General features: G+C 37.5%; 5 protein-coding genes and 1 long non-coding RNA gene across 6 annotated transcripts; 5 read left to right on the top strand and 1 right to left on the bottom strand.

Annotated features, from left to right (window-relative positions):
- Positions 1 to 624: 624 nt before the first annotated feature.
- LOC107843255 (1-aminocyclopropane-1-carboxylate oxidase homolog 1) lies at positions 625 to 3,328 on the top strand. Its single transcript, XM_016687520.2, has 3 exons — positions 625 to 1,784; positions 2,050 to 2,371; positions 2,923 to 3,328. Exons 1-3 carry the CDS (start codon positions 1,219 to 1,221, stop codon positions 3,172 to 3,174), a joined length of 1,140 nt encoding a protein of 379 aa, XP_016543006.1. The 5' UTR covers positions 625 to 1,218; the 3' UTR covers positions 3,175 to 3,328.
- LOC107843258 lies at positions 1,802 to 12,014 on the bottom strand. The gene is made up of 3 exons (XR_001666296.2): positions 11,283 to 12,014; positions 4,918 to 5,045; positions 1,802 to 2,389 (listed from the first exon to the last, which is right to left on the bottom strand). It is a non-coding gene; the product is annotated as an uncharacterized LOC107843258 (long non-coding RNA).
- Positions 4,936 to 6,666, top strand: LOC107843257 (1-aminocyclopropane-1-carboxylate oxidase homolog 1). Its single transcript, XM_016687522.2, has 3 exons — positions 4,936 to 5,779; positions 5,864 to 6,185; positions 6,261 to 6,666. The coding sequence occupies exons 1-3, from the start codon at positions 5,259 to 5,261 to the stop codon at positions 6,510 to 6,512; spliced, it is 1,095 nt and encodes a 364-aa protein (XP_016543008.1). The 5' UTR covers positions 4,936 to 5,258; the 3' UTR covers positions 6,513 to 6,666.
- On the top strand, positions 9,510 to 11,323 carry LOC107843256 (1-aminocyclopropane-1-carboxylate oxidase homolog 1). The gene is made up of 3 exons (XM_016687521.2): positions 9,510 to 10,363; positions 10,488 to 10,809; positions 10,889 to 11,323. The coding sequence occupies exons 1-3, from the start codon at positions 9,843 to 9,845 to the stop codon at positions 11,138 to 11,140; spliced, it is 1,095 nt and encodes a 364-aa protein (XP_016543007.1). The 5' UTR covers positions 9,510 to 9,842; the 3' UTR covers positions 11,141 to 11,323.
- Positions 12,015 to 13,462: 1,448 nt separating the features above from the next.
- LOC107842276 (1-aminocyclopropane-1-carboxylate oxidase homolog 1) lies at positions 13,463 to 15,630 on the top strand. Its single transcript, XM_016686032.2, has 3 exons — positions 13,463 to 14,206; positions 14,283 to 14,604; positions 14,689 to 15,630. The coding sequence occupies exons 1-3, from the start codon at positions 13,584 to 13,586 to the stop codon at positions 14,938 to 14,940; spliced, it is 1,197 nt and encodes a 398-aa protein (XP_016541518.1). The 5' UTR covers positions 13,463 to 13,583; the 3' UTR covers positions 14,941 to 15,630.
- Positions 15,631 to 16,193: 563 nt separating this feature from the next.
- Positions 16,194 to 20,509, top strand: LOC107843254. Its single transcript, XM_016687519.2, has 3 exons — positions 16,194 to 17,187; positions 19,122 to 19,290; positions 19,892 to 20,509. Exons 1-3 carry the CDS (start codon positions 16,378 to 16,380, stop codon positions 20,329 to 20,331), a joined length of 1,419 nt encoding a protein of 472 aa, XP_016543005.1. The 5' UTR covers positions 16,194 to 16,377; the 3' UTR covers positions 20,332 to 20,509.
- The last annotated feature ends 946 nt before the right edge of the window (positions 20,510 to 21,455 follow it).

Genomic DNA, 21,455 nt, shown 5'->3' on the forward strand with positions numbered 1-21,455 from the left:
GAATTTATTGTTTGTTTTATTTATATTTATTGGTATTTTCCAAAGTCAACAATGGCTGGCTCACATAGTGATGGCTGCAAATTTGGAATCTTGTATATTATCCATGTCATTATTAAAGAAACTCTCAATATCTTGCACCTTATATGGTCTAGTAGTCAACGACGTGAGTTGAGAATTACGAAATTTTATGTTTAAATCAAAGGCGGAGCCAAGATTTTTCTTAGGGAGTTCAAAATCTGAAGAAAAACCCATCGAAGGGGGTTCAACATTTAGAATATATAAAGAGAAATCATTTTAACCATGTATTAATAATATAATTTTTCGTCGAAGGGGGTTCGTCCGAACCCCCTTTAATAGGCTAACTCCGCCTCTGGTTTAAATCCAACCAAAGTCGAAATCGATACATGATTCCCTCACACCTGTTCAAGTTTTGGTGGATAGATACACTCGATGCCTATGCTGGTGGGAGGTAGCATGTACCCACGAAATAAGCCAATGTGCATGCATGCAAGCTGGACCAGACACCAAAGTCAGCAATGGATGGCTCGTATAGTGATTTCTGCAAATTTAGAATCTTGTATATTATCCATCTCATTATTAAATAAAGTCTCAAAATCTTGCACTCGATATGATCTAGTAGTCAACGAACTGAGTTGATAATCATAAAGTTTCATGTTTAAGTCCCACCAAAGTCAAACACAATACGTAATTTCTTCACACCTGTTCAAGTTTTAGTGGACAGAAATACTCGATCCCTAAGCTAGTGGGAGACAATACAACATATACCCCATGAAATAAGTCAATGTGCATGCATGCAAGCTAAACCGAACACCAAAGTCAGCAATGGATGCCTCATATAGTGATGGCTGCAAATTTGGAATCTTGCATATTATTCATCTAATTGTTAAATAAAGTCTCAAAATCTTGCACTCGGTATGGTCTAGTAGTCAGCGAACTGAGTTGATAATCGTAAAGTTTCATGTTTAAATCTCACCAAGGTCGAGCACGACACGTGATTTCTTCACACCTGTTCTAGTTTTGGTGGATGGAAACACTCAATGCCTATGCTGGTGGCCGATGGGAGGTAGCATGTACCCCACGAAATGAGCCAAGATGCATGCATGCAAGTTGGACCGGATACCACAGTTAAAAAAATCTCAAAATGTTGAGAGGCAATAGTACCCCCCTGCATGCCTTGGTCATGGTAGCAACTCATATATGAAGTATATAAACTACTATAATGGGAGTACTACATATAGAATCAAGAAAATGGATACAAGTGAATCAAAATATGATAGAAAGAGTGAATTGGAAGCCTTTGATGACACAAAAGCTGGTGTCAAAGGACTTGTTGATGCAGGATTAAGTAAAGTCCCTCAGATATTCATTTCACCTCCAAATACATCAACAAACAACTCAAATCCCACCACAGGACAGTTCATATTTCCTGTCATAGACCTTGAAGCCATTAATTATAATCAGATCAATCGAAAAAAGGTCGTTGAGGAAGTCCGCGATGCATCAGAGACATGGGGTTTCTTCCAAGTGATCAATCATGGCATTCCAAGTGATGTTCTTGAAGAAATGATACGAGGTGCGCGTAGTTTTCATGAGCAAGATACTGAAATCAAGAAGCAATGGTATACAAGAGAGTTCACTAAAAAGGTAGTTTACAACAGTAATTTTGATTTGTATAGTGCACCAGCAACTAATTGGAGGGACACTTTTTTCTGCATTATGGCTCCCAATCCTCCTAGTTTTGAAGAACTGCCTCAAATCTGTAGGTATGTCATTTCTGTGATGTTTAAATGGGGTTTGATCGAATCCCCTTCGTTGTAAAATTATACTGTGTTTATAGAATGAGTAAGTTCTTATGTATACATATGAAACTCATTGAATATCCCTCGACATAAGACCAGTAAAGCCAGGAATTCTGCTAAGGGTGTTCATAGCATAATTTTCGACGAGGGGTGGTGAACTGACCGCCCTTGCTAACACATAGCTACAGCTACTGATACTGTTTTGTCTTTTCTTTATGATGCGTTTAAGGGATATCATCGTAAAATACTCCGAGGAAGTGAAGAAACTAGGGAGATGTTTGTTTGAACTATTGGCAGAAGCACTTGGGCTCAATACAAGCCATCTCAAAGACATGGATTGTGACAAGGGACTTTCAGTTGTATGTCACTATTATCCAGCTTGTCCGGAACCAGAACTCACATTAGGTGCTAGTAAACATGCTGATGATGGATTCTTGACGCTGCTTCTTCAAGACCATATAGGGGGATTGCAAGTTCTTCATAACAATCGTTGGGTCAATGTTCCCCCTACTCCTGGTGCTCTTGTTGTAAACATTGCAGATCTGCTGCAGGTAAGTCTTTTGTCCAATCTGCATTAAAAATTGACGTAAGTTGAATATTGAAAGTGCGTAGCTCATTGGATACACTTTAAGCCAGCGAAACCAGGATATAAAGCCAGCGGTAAGTGGTAACATAGTGAGCGTGTTCTATTTCGTAATATGCACCATCTATAGTTTCACACACACATGTTGTGTTATTCATGTCGAACGCAGTATGTTCAAATGAACCAACATAAAGTAGCTAGATCCATAACTGTCGACAACTTGTCAAGCGAGATAACAACAGTAAAAGAGGGCAGTTTGGTGCACGAAACATCCCGTGTTTATGCAGGGTTTAGGGAAGGGCCAGACCCAAAGAGGGTGTAATGGAGGCAACCTACCTTGACGCAAGCATCAGTGCATCATAACAACAGTACAATGATTAATTCGAATTACCTTAATCTACGCCAAAAAGCTGTTCATCTAGAGAAACTTTAATCAACTTAAAGCATACATCCTGATTACCTATTTGTTTCACAAAAGAGCAATACTAATACTGTTTGTTTGTCATCAAAACTGTCCAGCTAATATCAAATGACAAGTTTAAAAGCGTAGAACATCGTGTACTGGCAAATCGTGTTGGACCAAGGATATCGGTAGCATGCTTCTTCTCCACTTTTTTCCTACCATCCTCAAGACTTTATGGTCCTATTAAGGAGTTGTTGTCAGAAGAAAATCCTCCAGAATACAGAGAAACAACGGTGCATGAATATGCTACCTATTTTACCGTAAAGGGGCTTGATGGGACTTCTGCTCTACAACATTTTAGACGTTAAACTGTTGTAATGAACTGTCTTATCATTAGTCTCTCATGCTGCTTATTCAAAGTGAATAAATGATATATTGTAACATATATTAGCATAGATAATCACTATTTATGCGTTGTAATCTTCAAGTTATAAAGAATCTCATTGTTACTTTCTTGGTAAATTTGAAATTCCTAGCCTGTTTTCTCTTTTCATTTTCATTACTACTGTTCAAGATGATCTGATATTATTGTGCTTCAAGTGAATCCTAGGCATTAAAACGACGACCATAACAATAACTACGACTCAATCCAAAGTAAGTTGAGTCGGCTATATAACTATGTCACTCCGACTAAGTATATTCCGTAACATGAGGATTCATCACAAAATGATTAGTTTTACACTGGCAGTCAATTTACCACGACCCTGTACCTTTATCCGAGCTTGAGACCAACAAAATAATTAGTATGGTATCTTTCTTGTTGTATTGATTTAAACTCAACTATCTATTGAATTCAAGGTGGGGTGCCTTGGTGTATGCTTTTTGCGGATAATGTAGTTTTGATTGATGAGTCATGACGAGGTGTTAATGATAAGTTGGAGGTTTGGAGGCAAACTCTGGAAGCTAAAGGATTCAGGTTGAGCAGGACCAAGACAGAGTATTTGGAGTGCAAGTTTAGTGACTCGAGGCAAGAGGACAAGGTGGTAGTGAAGTTGGAGTCTCAGGTGGTTTGTAAGAGGGATAATTTTAAGTACCTTGGGTCTATTGATTCAGGGAAATGGAGAGATTGATGAGGATGTCTCTCACCATATTGGGGCAGGTTGGTTGAAATGACAGCTCGCCTCGGGTATTTTATGTAATAAGAAAGTGCCTCTCAAGCTTAAAGACAAATTCTATAGAGTTGCAGTCCGACCGGCTATGTTGTATGGAGCGGAGTGTTGGCCTGTTAAGAATTCTCACATCCAGAAGTTGAAGGTGGAGGAAATGAGGATGTTGCGTTGGATGTGTGGACTCACGATGGTTGACAGGGTTAGGAATGAGATTATTCGAGAGAAGGTGGGAGTGGCGTTGGTGGAGGATAAGTTACGGGAAGTGAGGTTGAGATGGTTTGGTCATGTGATGAGAAGGGGCACGGATGCCCCAGTTCGTAGGTGTGAGAGGTTGACCTTGGATGGTTTCAAGCGGGGTAGGGGTAGACCGAAGAAATACTGGAGAGGAGTGATTAGACGGGACTTGGAGTAGTTACGACTCACTAAGAACATGACCCTCGATAGGAAGGTTTGAAGGAAGAATATTAGGTTAGAGGGCTAAGGTGTGTGGTCAAGTCTTAGGCTGTAGTTAGGAGAGTTTGGTATGGCTTGGTTGGTAATGCTAGGGTTGGGGAGAGGGGTGTCCTTTGTTGGTTAATGTACTTTATTTTTGTGGTTGTTGTATTTCTGTTATTTTTATCATGTTGTATGCTTGCGACTTTTGTCTATGGTCCTTTGTCTTGAGCCGGGGGTCTATCGGAAACAACCTCTCTACTTCTTTGGGGTATTGGTATGGACTGCGTACATTTTACCCTCCCCAGACCCTACTATGTGGGAATATATGAGTTTGTTGTTGTTGTTGTATCTATTGAAAACCAATCTTATCTATTCAGGAATAAGAATCAAAGTTAGATTATAATACTTTTTTTAGTAGGAAGAAAAAGTGAAATACAAAGGCAATGACAGATCAAAGTTACTAGATTTGAATATATGTATGGTTGATATAAGAGTTTAGAGCAGTACCAGTCATACCGATGATGTGTTTCTTCTTCCTCCATTTCTTTATGGATCATAACTTTGAAGTAGTCGTCTTTGTTGGTTGATGATGAGTATGATAATGAAATCTTGACGATGACAAATTTGTTTTGAAGCTGAACAAAAAAGTATCTGATCTTTGTTAGACTTTTCAATTCTTCGCTATCCGCGATTTATCTAATTCTTTGATTTTGACCAATACATAGGAGAAGTGCAAAGTAATTTGTATATATCTTAAGAGTTTAGAAGGTATTTAACTTTAAATCACAACATTAGACAAAAGCTAAAATCCAATAACAAATACTGATTGTTCTCAAGGAATAAGAAAAATGGAGGTGGACAACACAAATGAAGCAAAGTATGACAGAAAAGCTGAACTACAAGCCTTTGATGAGACAAAAGCCGGTGTTAAGGGACTAGTGGATGCAGGTATCACCAAAGTACCAAGAATTTTTGTCCAACCATCGAAGATTGAAGATTCAACGATTCACAGCGACAAGAAATTCAGTTTTCCAGTAGTCGATCTTGATGGAATCAAGGAAGATCCAATCAAGCGAAAGAAGATAGTCCAGGAAGTCGGTCATGCATCCGAGACTTGGGGGTTCTTTCAAGTGATCAATCATGGGATTCCTACTCATGTTCTGGAGGAAATGAAAGACGGAGTTATCAGGTTCTTTGAGGAAGATACCGAGCTGAAGAAGCAGTGGTATTCGCGAGACGTCAGCAAAGAGTTTAAATATAACAGCAATTTTGATCTGTTCGGAGCACCAGTAACCAACTGGAGAGACACTTTTAGTGCCACCATTGCTCCTATACCTCCAAAACCTGAAGAATTACCTTCTGTCTGCCGGTATTATATGGTCAATCAAAATACGTGCAAGTCATAAGTATTAATATGTTAAGTTTTTATTTGCTTATTGTGCATCTATTATAGGGACATTCTCCTTGAGTACACAAACCGAGTAATGGAATTAGGTGCCACTCTATTCGAACTACTGTCCGAGGCTATTGGCCTCGAACCAAACCACCTCAAGGATCTGGGTTGTACCGAGGGGCTTCTTGCTTTAGGTCATTATTATCCAGCATGCCCACAACCCGAAATTACTCCAGGCACCAGTAAGCATGCTGACAATGACTTTCTCACTGTGCTTCTCCAAGACGATATAGGAGGTCTCCAAGTCCGACATCAGAACCACTGGGTAGATGTGCCTCCTGTTCCCGGAGCTCTCGTGGTCAACATAGGAGATATGCTGCAGGCAAGTGTTACATTTTACTTGTCTTATCACTTATATTATGTAGGTTGAGGTTTTTTTGACTCAAATACTTTTCAGCTTATATCGAATGACAAGTTCAATAGCGTTGAACATAGAGTACTAGCAAATAAGGTTGGTCCAAGAGTTTCAATGGCATGCTTCTTCACGACAAGTTTTCTGCCAACACAAAGGATGTATGGACCTATCAGTGAGCTGATATCGGAACACAATCCTCCAAAGTATAGGGAAACAACAATTAAGGAGTACTCGACTTATTTCAATAACAAAGGGCTGGATGGAACTTCTGCACTACTGCATTTTAGGCTTTAGACTAAATCGTTGAGTAGTTCTGGAGATGATACATATTGTATCAAAAAGGTTTGTACAACTATATATGTGAAACTATGTGTAATCTAAGTATTCTCATTATGTAACCATCAATAAATTCTACTTAGAGTACTGATTTTCATGATTATTCTTAGAAGCATTTCTTGACTTATTTGACTGAATTTGAGAGATTTAATGGTATGAATCACCTAAAACATCATAAATGGAAAAACAGTGGATTCACTGTGAATGTGTTATATTTCACAATATGCACTCTCTCTAATTTATACAAGCCAAAAGCAGCATGTTAAATTGAACCGAACCGACAACAAAAAGTGGCGAAACCAAGATTATAACTTAGGGATTCAAAATATAAAGATATAAACACGTGAAGAAACCGAGGGCATTATACATCTGCTATATATACATAAAAACAATGTTGACCTTATATACATGATGTAATTCTCCATCAAAGGGACTTCGGATGAACCCCCGGACAGAAAGTGGCTACATCTTTCAACGCTGACAGCTTGTCCAGCGTAATGACAACAACAGTACAACAATGAATTCGGATTATTTATGGGGAATACTTGTTTAGAATGGTGTTTGGTGATTTGAGAATGTGTAAGAGAGTGAACATTATCCAAAGTTTTCTCCTTGGTTCATTTGATTGGCTATGGGAGAGAAAAATTTAATTGAAGCATAATTCTGATTAGCTTCTGGTACCTATGTTGGTGAGAGATAAAAGGTACCCCGTGGAATTCATACACTCATAGCAGTTTGTTCATAATTTAGATAACTTTGTATGAAGATCAGGTAGAATGAAAGAAAATGCAAGTCAGAAGCACAAGCAAAGTCTAACGTGTAAGTGGACTAGGACTTTGATGACATTTAGCTTGTGTCGACGGACAAACTCATACAGGTGTGACTAAAGTTCCTGGATAGCATAAAGAACTCATATGTCATTACCTTCTCGTTTCACTTGTCTCACGCGACCTTTGAGACATTTAACCAAATGAAATCAAGCACGAAGTGGTTGTTAAGCAGATCCAATATGCCTCTGAGACATGGGATTCCTTCTAGGTGATCGATAATGGATGTTGACATAGTTTTGGGAAAATGAGACTATTGGGAGCCAGGGACGAAGAGGGGGCATGGATTTAGCCAGATTTTGGCTATGTGATCTAGGACAAGCCAATACAGGTTGCTTTCGATCACTTCACATGTTAGCCAAGACAGGTTGCTGCTAATCCTACAAGGAGGATAAATCATGTACCGAATGATTATGAGTAATATCTGAGATCATATTTGTTAGAGTAGGTAAAAGTCCCACATTGGTTGGAGAATGGACTAGTGGTTTGCTTATATGGACTTGGGTAATCTTCATCTCTTGAGCTAGCTTTTGAAGTTCAGTTAGGCCCAAGGTCCATTCTTGACATGGTATCAGAGCCTTCTCTTGGCTGTTTTGTTTCATAGAGTTCATTTGTGGTTTCTTTCAAAATTTATTTTGAAAATTTCGGTTTTTGTTGATTGTTCCTCGACAATTAACACCTAGGACTTTAATCTTGGTCATTTTGGTTGTTCTTTTTGAGTTAGTGTTTCTAGTTTTCATAATTATGAGTTCATATCAGTTTGAATCATTCAGTGTTCGTTTCACTGGAAAGAATTTTTCGTCATGGGAGTTTCAGTTTCAGTTATTTGTCACCGGAAAAGAACTATGGGGCCATATAGATGGAGCCGATCCTGCTCCTACTGATCGTACAAAGTTAGGTGAATGGAAGATTAAAGATGCTCGGGTGATGACATGGCTTTTAGATCCTACAAAGTTAATGGAAGTTTCTAATCTCAGGCCTTACAAGACAGCTAATGCCATGTGAGATTATTTACAAAAGGTTTACAACCAAGATAATAGTGTCTGGCGCTTTCACTTAGAGTATGAAATTGCTAATTACTCTCAAGGAGGTCTTTCTATTCAGGATTATTATTCTGGATTTCAGAACTTATGGGCTGAATTTACAGATATTGTTTATGCCAAAATACCTTCTGAATCTCTCTCTATAATTCAGCAGAAAATTGACATGGTATCAGAGCCAGGTCCTTTTCCGTTTTGGGCTCTCGGTCCACGCACTAGTGTCAGTTGGGCCTGGGCGTGAGGGGGCATTAGAGTGGGTAAAAGTCCTACATTGGTTGGGGAGTGGACTAGTGGTTTGCTTATATAGACTTGGGTAATCCTCACCTCTTGAGCTAGCTTTTGAGGTTGAGTTAGGCCCAAGGTCCATTCTTGACAATATTTCACTCGTTTTTCAATTATAGGGGGGCAAGGGGGTTCATCTGAATCTCCTTCCATCATTAAATTACACCGTTTATACAAGGTCAGCATTATTTTCTATGTATACTCCGTAAAATTCCAGAATTCAATAGTAGATGTTGAATTCCCTTGACTTCTACGTGTGTTTACTTCGTTATGCTTTTTGAATCGCTTTAGTGAAAACTTTGGTTCTGCCATTGAATGCCAAGTGCAGAACTTACATAAGTTGCCATCATCACAGGTTGATGGAGTAAATACAAATCACAGCTTGCAAAAGGGAAAAAGGTTCGAAACATACCTAAACTTCGGCGAAATTTGTTGTAACACGCCTTAACTTTGCGGAGGTCCTATGACCCCCTCAACTATTTGTTCTTGTATTTCTGTGGCATATATTTACCTAGCTAGACCACTGCGTGAATATAGTGGTCCGGACAAATATATGCCGCGGAAATACAGTAATAAATAGTTGACGGGGTCATAGGGCCCCCGCAAAGTTGAGGCGTGTTACAACAAATTTCGCAAAAGTTTAGCTAATACTTCTGACTCTTTTCCCCTTGCAAAATAGACAGTTTGCATGCAAAATGAATCAGTATGATATTTTTCTTGTACTCATTTAAACTCAACTCTCTATAGTAAAGCAATCTTATCTGTTCAGTAAAAAGAATAAAAAATAGATCATAATTCACCATATTTAGTAGGAAGAAAAAATGAAATTCAAAGACAATGACAGATCAAAGTTTATAGATTTTGAAGATATGAATGGTTGATATAAGACTTTAGATTAGTACTAGTCATACCGATGATGTGTTTCCTTTTTCTCCATAGTTTTGTAGACAGGAACTTTGAAGTGGTCATATTTTGTCAGCTGTAGCAGAATATGATAATGAAATTTTGACGATGACGAGTTTGTCTTGAAGCTGAACAAAAATATTTATCTCGACTTTTTTAAACATTTCAATTTTAGCTACATTATTTGTTGATCTATAGATATCTCAAATACTGAGTTATCCAAAGGAATAAGAAAAATGGAGGTGATCAACACAAATGAAGCAAAGTATGACAGAAAGGCTGAACTACAAGCCTTTGATGAGACGAAAGCCGGTGTCAAGGGACTAGTGGATGCAGGTATCACCAAAGTACCAAGGATTTTTGTCCAACCATCGAAGAGTGAAGATTCAACAATTGACAGCAACAAGAAATTCAGTTTTCCAGTAGTCGATCTTGATGGCATCAAGGAAGATCCGATCAAGCGAAAGAAGATTGTCCAGGAAGTCGGTCATGCATCCGAGACATGGGGTTTCTTTCAAGTGATCAATCATGGAATTCCTAGTCGTGTTCTGGAGGAAATGAAAGACGGAGTTATCAGGTTCTTTGAGCAAGATACTGAGGTGAAGAAACAATGGTATACGCGGGACTTGACAAAAGAGTTTACATATAACAGCAATTTTGATCTGTTTAAGGCGCCGGTAACAAACTGGAGGGACACTTTTACTGCTACTATAGCTCCTATTCCTCCAAATCGCGATATACTCCCTTCTGTCTGCAGGTATTATATCCTCCATAACAAAATTTTCCTTAGCATCCAACAAATATTCAAACAAACGACGTTGTTATAGAGAGGTCTGAATATTGTATTATGTTTTTATTTGCTTATTGTGCATCTATGACAGGGATATTCTCCTCGAGTACACAAACCAAGTGATGGAATTAGGAGACACTCTATTTGAACTACTGTCTGAGGCTATCGGTCTGGAACCAAACCACCTCAAGGATATGGGTTGTTCCGAGGGGCTTATGGCGTTAGGCCATTATTATCCAGCATGCCCACAACCCGAACTTACTCTAGGAACCAGTACGCATGCTGACAATGACTTCCTCACCGTGCTTCTCCAAGATAATATAGGCGGCCTCCTAGTCCTACATCAGAACCATTGGGTAGATGTCCCCCCTACTCCCGGAGCTCTCGTGGTCAATATAGGAGATATTCTACAGGCAAGTAGTGGTACATTTAAGCATAACAAATGACAAGTTCAGCTTATCACTTACGATATTTTTGATCGATCAATTTCAGCTTATATCAAATGACAAGTTCAAAAGTGTTGATCATAGAGTATTGGCAAATAAGGTTGGTCCAAGGGTATCGTTAGCATGCTTCTTTATGACAAATTTTGCGCCAACACAAAGGCGATATGGACCTATCAAGGAGCTGATATCAGAACACAATCCTCCAAAGTACAGGGAAACGACGATCAAGGAGTTCACAACTTATTTCAATAACAAAGGGCTAAATGGCACTTCCACTCTGTTGCATTTTAGACTTTAGACTAAATTGTTCAAGCAATTATTGGTGCAAATATAATAGGTAAGTGGTTGTGGAAATAATAGATACTGTATCAAATACGGTTTGCACAACTATATATATAAAACTATGTATGCTCATGTAACCATCAATGAATTGTACTCACAGTAAGTAATTTTCATGATTATGTTAGAAGCACTTCTTGAATGATTATGTTCACTACTCTTCGATATGTGGTCACAGTAAGAGTGATAGGATCGGGCTCGAAGCCATCTGGGACAAGAAATTGAAATTTTTGGTTGATTGAAATTCAATCGATGTTGAAATGCGTTTTTCAAATATTTTTTTTTGACAGCCAAACAGTCCATTAAACATGGACAGCATCTTCTCCAAACAGAAAAGTATGAACATCATCATCAAGGTTGAGTTTCCATCAGAAAAGCAAGAACATCGTCGAAATTTTAAGTTTCCAAAACAGCATAAAGTCAAAGAAACTTGTCAAAACTTCATAACTGATTTCCTTTGACAATAAACAGCTTCTTTGAAATACTAACTTCAAGTTAAAATTTGAATTTTGATAGCCAACATTGTTGTTTAGATTGATTAAAATTATTGAAAAAAAAAAAAGAAGAAACTAATGGCGAAATAGGTCCATTAATGAAAGCTTTCAGTAGATTAGATAATGAGAAAGCAGAGAATTAACAAAAAAACAAAAAAAAAAAAAGATAAAAGAGTTTTAAGTTAAAAAAAAAAGAGCTAAAAATTTAATATTTCACGCTCCTAAATTCAGTGTAATGCACGCACTATGCCACATAAGTGTCATGTCAGCAATTGTATTTAATTGAAATGTTTTGTGAATACGTAAAGTGTTCAATAGGTACATGACTTAATTGAAGTGTCTATACGAAAAAAATTGAATAATTAAGGCATCTGTATATGTATTTAGCTTAAAAATATCTATCACACACAAATATAAATATATATATATACATACATATATATTCATAATTCTTTATAATTTATATATTATTATTTTATTTTCATTCATTTTCTTTAAATAAATTTGAAAATATCATTGATGATAATAACTAAAGAATATATAAAAATTATTTTATTATTATTAATGATAACAATTGACAGATGAATCACGTTACAAGATTGTATTTTGACATCACATATAAGTTTTTTATCGAATATTTTATTTTAAATAAATAATTAATGGAAAGTGACATATTTGTTAAAATAGTGAGTATATATATGAATATGATGACTGCTTATTCGTAGTAAATTTTGACACCGTAAAAATATATTAAAAAAAATAACAAATAACAGATAAAATTTTATTTTAAATATTTGTCATCAAGTAGTATACGTATATCAATTTGATTACTTAGTTTTAGAATTGAAATGGTAAAAACATATCCAAAAGAAAACATAATAAATAGCAAATATTATCTCATTTAGATATTTGTAAGCATGAATATAGTGTTTGTTAACTTTTAGTAAATTTGACACACTAAAATGTATTCAAAAAATAAGGTAACAAAAAAAAGATAGATTCTAATTATTATTTTTTTTTTTTTTTGACCTTTTCTTCAAACCTTCTATTCATTCAACGAATTTATCGTATTGCACATCTTCTCCTTCATCTATAAATACAAATAATATTTCACATATATACATATACTTTATGAAATAACTTCTGTTTTTATTTTTGTTTGATATTTTAAGTAATATTTAAATTATTTAAGTAATATATCAGTATTTAATTTTTTTAATGTATGTATATATCAATATTGATTGAAAATTTTAGAGTACATACTTTTTAATTAAATTAAAAATATTATAATAGATATTTAAATAATTTTTCTCTATAAATTGATTTTAGTAATAAAAGTTTATTGACAGATGTCCTTTTTGATCATTTGACTCAAAAAAGCACTTCTTGAAAAAGATTATCCAAACATATTTTCATTATCAAAAACACTTTTCAAATGAATTTACCAAATACAAACTGCTTTTATTTAAAAGTACTTTTCTGAAAAGTCATTTTATAAAAGTGTTTTTTAAATAAGCAGCCAAGGCTCCCCTTCTATCATAAAATTTTATGCATGTGAATATTTGAAAGATTCTAGTTAGGCCTAAACTTAATTAACAAGCTGTCAAGTATCTGCATAATTGCATTGAAGCTTCATAATAGTACGAAGCTACAAACTGAAATTATTATTATATAATACACATATCACATGGCTCAACATAATTTATGGGTCAAATATTACCAACTAAGAATCATTATTTTTAAACTCAGAACAACTCTTCAAATCTGCATTTTTATAGTAATAATCAGGTTAGTTGGAGCATATCTAATTTTGTAAACAAACACAAGAAGGTTAGACAACATATTTGTGATGTGCAAATAGATTAAGAATAAGACAAACAAGTTGGAACGGAGCGAATAATACTTATAATGTCTATATATGTCTTTAACTCTTACAAAGTATTCAATACCTCTGAGGTAGATTTAACTTTAAATCTCAGATTTAGACAAAAGCATAAGAAGAAAATGGAGGTGATAAACACAAATGAAGAAAAGTATGACAGAAAGGCTGAACTACAAGCCTTTGATGAGACGAAAGCCGGTGTCAAGGGTCTAGTGGATGGAGGTGTCACCGAAGTACCGAGGATGTTTGTACAGCGATCGCAGACTGAAGACTCAACAATTCGCAGCAAGAAGAAGTTATTGATCAAGCTTCCAATAATTGATCTTGATGGCATCAAGGAAGATCCGATCAAGCGAAAGAAGATTGTTCAAGAAGTCGGTCATGCATCCGAGACATGGGGTTTCTTTCAAGTGATCAATCACGGGATTCCTAGTCGTGTTCAGGATGAAATGAAAGACGGTGTCAGAAGGTTCTTTGAGCAAGATACTGAGGTGAAGAAGCAGTGGTATACGCGGGACTTGACAAAAGAGTTTACGTTTAACAGCAATTTTGATCTGTTTAGAGGACCGGTAACCAACTGGAGGGACACTTTTCGCGCCACCATAGCTCCTATACCTCCAAGTCCTGAACGACTCCCTCCTGTCTGCAGGTATTATATGGTGAAACATACAAACGGCATCATTATAGAGAGGTTTGATTGTATTATGTTTTTTTATCTGTGATAGGGATATTCTCCTCGAGTACACAAACCAAGTGATGAAATTAGGCGATACGCTATTTGAACTACTGTCTGAGGCTATTGGTCTCGAACCAAACCACCTCAAGGATATGGGTTGTACGGAGGGGCTTCTAGCTTTAGGCCAGTATTATCCAGCATGTCCACAACCCGAACTAACTCTAGGCGCCAGTAAGCATGCTGACAATGACTTTCTCACCATTCTACTCCAAGACCATATTGGCGGCCTCCAAGTTCTACATCAGAACCATTGGGTAGATGTTCCGCCTACTCCTGGAGCTCTCGTGGTCAATGTAGGTGATCTTCTACAGGTTAGCATAGTTGTATCAGAAACATTTACTTGTCTTATCGCGTACGTTATGTAGGTTGATCTTTTTTAACTCGATCATTTTCAGCTTATATCAAATGACAAGTTCAAAAGTGTTGATCATAGAGTACAGGCAAGTAAGGTCGGTCCAAGGATATCGTTAGCATGCTTCTTCATGACAAATTTTGCGCCAACACAAAGGCTGTATCGACCTATCAAGGAGCTGATATCAGAACACAATCCTCCAAAGTACAGAGAAACAACAATTGCAGAGTTCACAACTTATTTCAATAACAAAGGGCTAGATGGAACTTCTACTTTGTTGCATTTTAGACTTTAGACTAAATAGTTCAAGCCATTAATGGAACAAATATAATTGCAATATAGATATTGTATCACATAATGATGTTTGTACAACCATTAATGCCAAACTATGTATGCTCATTATGCTTTAGAAGCACTTCTTGAATAATTATGTTCATCATTCATAGATTAATTGATTCACCTTTGGTAAATCCTAAGTTCTACTAATAGTGAAAGTCAACTTATCCATTTATTTTCATATGCTCAAACAAGTGTTCTGAAATATTGTGAATAATATTCAGGCCAAAAGCCTACTTTTTTTTTGGTTCCCCATCCGGTATATGGTGCCCGCATTGGAGCCCCGACTAATCCGGATCGCGTGTTGCAAGGCCTATTAAGGTGGCAGAGCTCCCAACAGAGTTCTCTCTGTATCTAAAGTCAAACCGTCGACTTCTTATTAAGGATAGAGCAGCCCCATCCACTGCACCACAACCCATGTTGGTCAAACGCTTACTTAGAGTATCACATTTGGTAGTATTTTAGTTGGCCGTCCTTCTATGCCAAACTAGCACGATGGGGTTCCCCTTCCTCGGACCAAGAGGCTTGGACTTCAGCTCACTTAGCAAACGAGGCTTGGGATAGGGCGAATGGTTATGGCGTATCGTAGATCGGACACTTCTTTTCGAGGCTCCATGCTAGAGAAGGTGTTATGAACCAATTATCCCACATTGAAAATATAGAGAAATGTTAAGGGGATTATAAACCAAACGGGAGAGTCTAACCCATTGGTTGAGCCCTCCCGTTTGGTTTATAACATTGACTCTTTTATTGAGAGTCCCACGCATTGGGTCGTGACTCGGAGTGGTGGCCTGGACCCAAGAGGGGTGTCAGCCGTGACCAACGAGGGTCGATCCACGTGTGGGGAGCTGCACGTTGGGTCGTGACTTGTAGTGGTGGCCTGGATCCAAGAAGGTGCCAGTCGGGGATTATAAGTCAAATGGGTTCTCCCACCTATTAGACTAATCTTTTGGGTTAGGCTCTCCTGTTAGGTTTATAAGACTAGTCTTTTAGGTTGGGCTCTCCCGTTTGGTTTATAGCAGAAGGGCTATTCCATATCAGCTCCTATGCTAGCTCGAATAACAACATACCCAGTGTAATCTCCTATTAGACTAGTCTTTTGGATTGGGCTTTCCCGTTTGGTTTATAACATAAGGGCTATCCCATATCAGCTCCTACGCTAGCTCGAATAACAACATACCCAGTGTAATCTCACAAAGTAGGTTCTACGATAGTAGAGTATACGCAAATCGTACCATTAGCTCGTAGAGATAGAGAAATTGTTTTCGGACCTCGCCATAAAAGATTTATTTTTATTAATTAAAAAATTGTGGTTAGGCTTTGTTTGTCCACATTATTACGTAATCATTCACTCCCATTTCTCCATTACTCAAATCACAACTCTTTCATTTTCCTCATGGCTGAGCAACCAAACACCACCTTAACTCCACCATCTAATCTCCAAACTCGGCCGGCCGGAGCCACCGAGTACAGCTGGTGCAGGGCGGTTCCCGGCGGTACCGGTATAACCGTCTTAGCTCTCCTTTTATCAAAATCACCAAACATTTCAGTTCTCCAAAATGCCCTCAACAAACTCCTAAATTCCAATCCTATCCTCAAATCTCAGCTCCATTACTCATCAACAACCAATTCCTACTCTTACACCATTCCCTCCAACTCTCATCTTCAAATCCAGCCGTTCGATCTTTCATCAACGGCTCAGATCCTCCGAACACTAAACAATAATAATAATCTCATCAACGAAACTGATTTCCATCTGATCCTCGAACACGAGATGAACCAAAATTCCTGGTCAGAAACATCATCAAACTTCATCAGTAACGTCTTCTTCGCGAGCACTTATCAACTGAACGAGTCTAGCTCGGTCCTTACACTGCGCATACACACGTCAGTGTGTGATCGGGCAGCGGCATTAGCAGTGTTGAGGAAGTTGTTGGAGCTGACGATGATGAGCGAGGAGGAAAATGAAGGAGGAGGGACAAAATTGGAATTATTGAAAAAGATGGAGGTTGGTTTGGGAATTGAAGAGTATATACCAGCTGGTAAAGCGAATAAGCCATTTTGGGCACGTGGGATAGATATGGTGGGGTATGGTTTGAATTCATTGAGATTTTCGAATTTGAAGTTTATGGATTCTGAATCGACACGAGGATCACAAGTTGTTAAATTGGAGTTGAATAAAGAAGATACAGATCGCGTCCTCGATGTAAGTGATTTCATTTCTATAATCGTGGTATCTGAGTCAGTTTGTGTAGGTTTGTGTGTACTTTGACTAGCCCAACCGTCTTAGTTTGCGCGTAGTTTGACTAGTTTCATATTACTTGATATAGATGCAAGAAATAACGTGTTTTCTTTGTTTACTTTTACTTGTCATGTTTAGTTCACGAGAATTTTTTTTACTAGTTTTTGAAGTTAAATTGAATTAGATTAGTTTAATATTTTAAAGTGGAGTTGAATTAAGATGATATCGATCGCGTTCTTGATGTAAGTTTCTATTATCATGGTGTCTGGATCAGTTTGTGTAGGTTTGCGTGTACTTTGACTAGTTTCATATTACCGGTAACTCTATCCATCAAGCTCAGTTTGCGTGTACTTTGACTAGTTTCGTATTACTTGGTATAGATGCAAGAAATAACGTGCTTCTGTTACTTATTTTTACTTATCACGTTTAGTTCACGAGAGTTTTCTTTGACTAATTTTTAAAGCTAAATTGAATTAAATTAATTTAATATTTAAAATTTAGATGTTCGAAAATTATAGGAAAAATATTATAAGTTGCAATTCTTTTCATATTAGTATCATGACAAAATATGTCTTAAAATGTTGGTAAGAGTAAATGTAGTTTAACTCTCGGAAACTGAAACGTGACAAACAGAACTGATGACAATTTTCTTCTTTTTTTTCAATATTTTTGATAAATTTAGTTGTGAGAGTTTGTTAAATATTTGACGGAAAAAAACTCACTTTTGGCAAACTTAAAAAGGAAAAGGATCAATAATATGTCCTTGCCATTACCAACATGGGTTGTGGTGCAGTGGATGGGCTGCTTCACCCTTAACCAAAGGTCGAGGTTTCGACCCTGGATATGGAGAAAACTCTGTTGGACGCGCTGCCACCTTAATGGACCCTGCAACGCGTGATCCGAATTAGTCGGGGTTCCAATGCGGGCACCGAACACCAGATGGGGAACCAAAAAAAAAATGTCCTTGCCATTACCAAACTTTAAACATTTGCCCCTCAATAATATCCTTAGTGTTATTTCAAAAATGTATATTCTTCTCATTTAACCATAAATTAAGTATAATATCCTTAGTAGTATTTTTAAAATGTAAAAAAATAGAGATTATGGTTCAAATTTAATAAGTGGAGACCAAAAATACTAGATGATTCAAATTCCTTTTCGGATGCGTATATTTTGATGGACACAGTTATCGGGTACCGGCATAAATGACAAATAGCAAAAATCTGAAAGAATAATATGCAAACTGACTCGAACATCATTGTCATAAAAGAAGAGATTTTAATGTCATTTTTAAATTGGCAAGTTAGGTGACATCTTTTTTTCATTTTCTACAAGTTAGGCAAAGCTATCTATTAAACTTGCTTGGTCCAATTTTCTTGTCATGTTGGTTGAGAATTTGTGGCTCTAGTTGAATAGTCTCTTCACATGATGTACAACTTTAACCACATTTAGAATGTGAATTGGCCAATTTGGATGTTACATCCTCCAAATTGTGAGTGATGATATAACCTAAACTTTTCTGATATATAAAGATGGTGTTCGGGTCAACTTGCATGCACCTAGTTACCTTCTACCACCACCGGTATTGAATAACTTTGTCCACTGAGAACGGTATAAACTAATATTGTTAATTCAAATATTTGGCTCATCAGTTGTAAACTGTTGCTCAAAATCGCATTATTTAAAAGTTAGTTATATGTAACTGTCTATGATAAGTGTGAGTGTGCAACCTGTGTTGCTTGGACACTCCAAAAGATGTAGTCACACCTATGTCGGATCCTCCAAAAACGCGTTACTTTTGAAAGATCCGGCAAGTGCCTGCAAGAGTCCAAGCAACAGGTTATGACATTGTTTGCAATTTAGAACATTAAGTGAGAGCAAAATTTGGATTCTGGCAGGGCTGCAAAACAAGAGGTATAAAACTGTGTGGGCTGTTAGCTGCTGCTGGATTAATTGCAGCTCATTCCTCGAAAGGCTTAAATGAGAATCAATGGGAGAAGTATGCAATTGTAACCCTTATTAACTGCCGTTCGATTCTTGATCCAGTGCTTAGCCCTGATTTTCCAGGTTTGTTACTGGTAAAAACTTACTCGTATCAGTTGTTTCCATTTCTTGACACCTATCTGAATGGGTTGTTCACTACTGGCATCCTATGTTTGCTCGGACTCTTTAAAAATGGCAACAGATGTGTAGTGGATCCTCTTAAAGTAGTGCATTTTGGGCGATCCAACACGGGTGCAACATCATTTTTGGAGAGTCTGAGCAACATAGTTGGCATCCAATCTTTTTTTTGTTTTGTTTTGGACCCAAGTTAGTCACCTATGCTACCGCCTCTGACATCCTACCAGTTGGTCATGGCTGGGACCCCTCCTTAGTCGAGGTGACTACTCCTTGCATGCTGTCGATTAATATGGCTAGCACCCGTTCAAAAATCCAGGCCATCACTTATGACACTCTCTTGGGCCACCATTTTCTAACCAAAAAGCTAGTAATGTTATGCGTCCTTTTGAGCGGAACAGGGCTATTTACAAGTATTGTATAGTCCGGAGAATGAATGCGTTAGTAGGAGTGTCTTTTAGCCTCCTAGTCTGTTGGAAACATCCTCTTAGCCATTTAACTTGGTTCTTGGGCAACACCATGTATTAATATAATGACCTAATTCATGCAGGATTTTATCATTCTGCTATCCTCAATACACACGACGTTAAGGGAGGAGATGATTTATGGGAGCTAGCAAAGAGATGTTACACGTCTTTTATCAACGCCAAGAACAACAACAAGCATTTCTCAGACATGGGAGACCTGAATTTCCTCATGTGCAAGGCCATTGACAATCCCGGCTTAACGCCATCCTCTTCACTAAGGACTTCTCTGATATCCGTGTTTGAAGACCCTGTGATCGATACCACCAGCATATTACATCAAGAAATCGGATTAGAAGACTTCATCGGGTGTGCATCCGTGCACGGGGTAGGTCCTTCTATTGCCATATTCGATACGATTAGAGACGGACAGTTGGATTGTGCATGTGTTTATCCCTTCCCCTTGCATACTAGGGAACAAATGCAGGAGCTCATTGGTGAAATGAAAAGAATCCTTGTTGACTAAAACAAGCACTATGTTCTCCTATTTGATCATGTTCAATGAAAATGCAATTAAGTGTCCTGTAAAAACAGTTTGTCTTTTTTTTTTTTTTTTTACATCTAAGCTTCCTGTAAAAACTGAGTTTATCAACTCCAAATTGAAGTTTGTGGGGCCATCGACAATGTAACGAAATTTTACATCATCATGTCAACTTAACTGGTAAAGTTGTTGCCTTGTGAGCAGGACGTCACGGGTTTAATCCTTGGAAACAGCCTCCGACATAAATGCAAGGTAAGGCTGCATGGGGGTCCTCCCCCGAACTCTGTGCATAGTGGGAGCCTCAGTGCACCAGGCTGAACTTTTTATCACCTAACTACTAAAATGCTGCTGACTCCAACTAACATGCAGCCAAGTACTTTTTTCTTTTATTTGGTTTGTGTGGTTAACGCAATGTTTAGTACTATCTAATTTTTGACCAAGTCAAAAATAAAAATATGTATAACATGCATGCACCTCTTGATGATAATCAAACTACCAATTATCCCTTTTGACTTGCTAACTATGACTAATTAAAGACGTGTGAAATGACAAGAAAAATAAGGTGAAGAGGAAGACTCAAATGGTAGACACATACATCCTTGGTTAATTTTACGTTGACTGTCAGCTTACTGCAACTCTTTTCTTTTTTCCTCTTTTATTCGGCTTTGGGATCGGCTATACAAGTAAGATGGAACATCCTCAAAATGGTCTTTAATGAAATTGAAAGGGCAAGAAGTTAATAACAACTACATTTCTCTTTCAATTCTTGTCACATAAAATTTACGATGTAACTAGTTGACATTAACTTAAAGAGAACTATAAAGAACAAATTTACTTCTCTCAATTGATTTCTCCTCTCCAAGTCTACCTCATGGGGAAAGCAAAAGGAAGCTTACCTAGTATATTAAAGGTATATATGAATCGTTGTATCTATTTCTCAAATATCCTATCCTCGCGTTAGAAAGTAGCCGACCCCAACTTGTTCAGGACAGAACTGTTGTAGTAGCAGCCGACCCCGACTTGTTCAACACAGAACTGTTGTAGTAGCTGCCGGCCCCAACTTGTTCAGGACAGAACTGTTGTAGTAGCAGCCGACCCCAACTTGTTCA

This window comes from Capsicum annuum, chromosome 9, assembly GCF_002878395.1.
Source record: "Capsicum annuum cultivar UCD-10X-F1 chromosome 9, UCD10Xv1.1, whole genome shotgun sequence".
Classification (NCBI taxonomy): domain Eukaryota; kingdom Viridiplantae; phylum Streptophyta; class Magnoliopsida; order Solanales; family Solanaceae; genus Capsicum; species Capsicum annuum.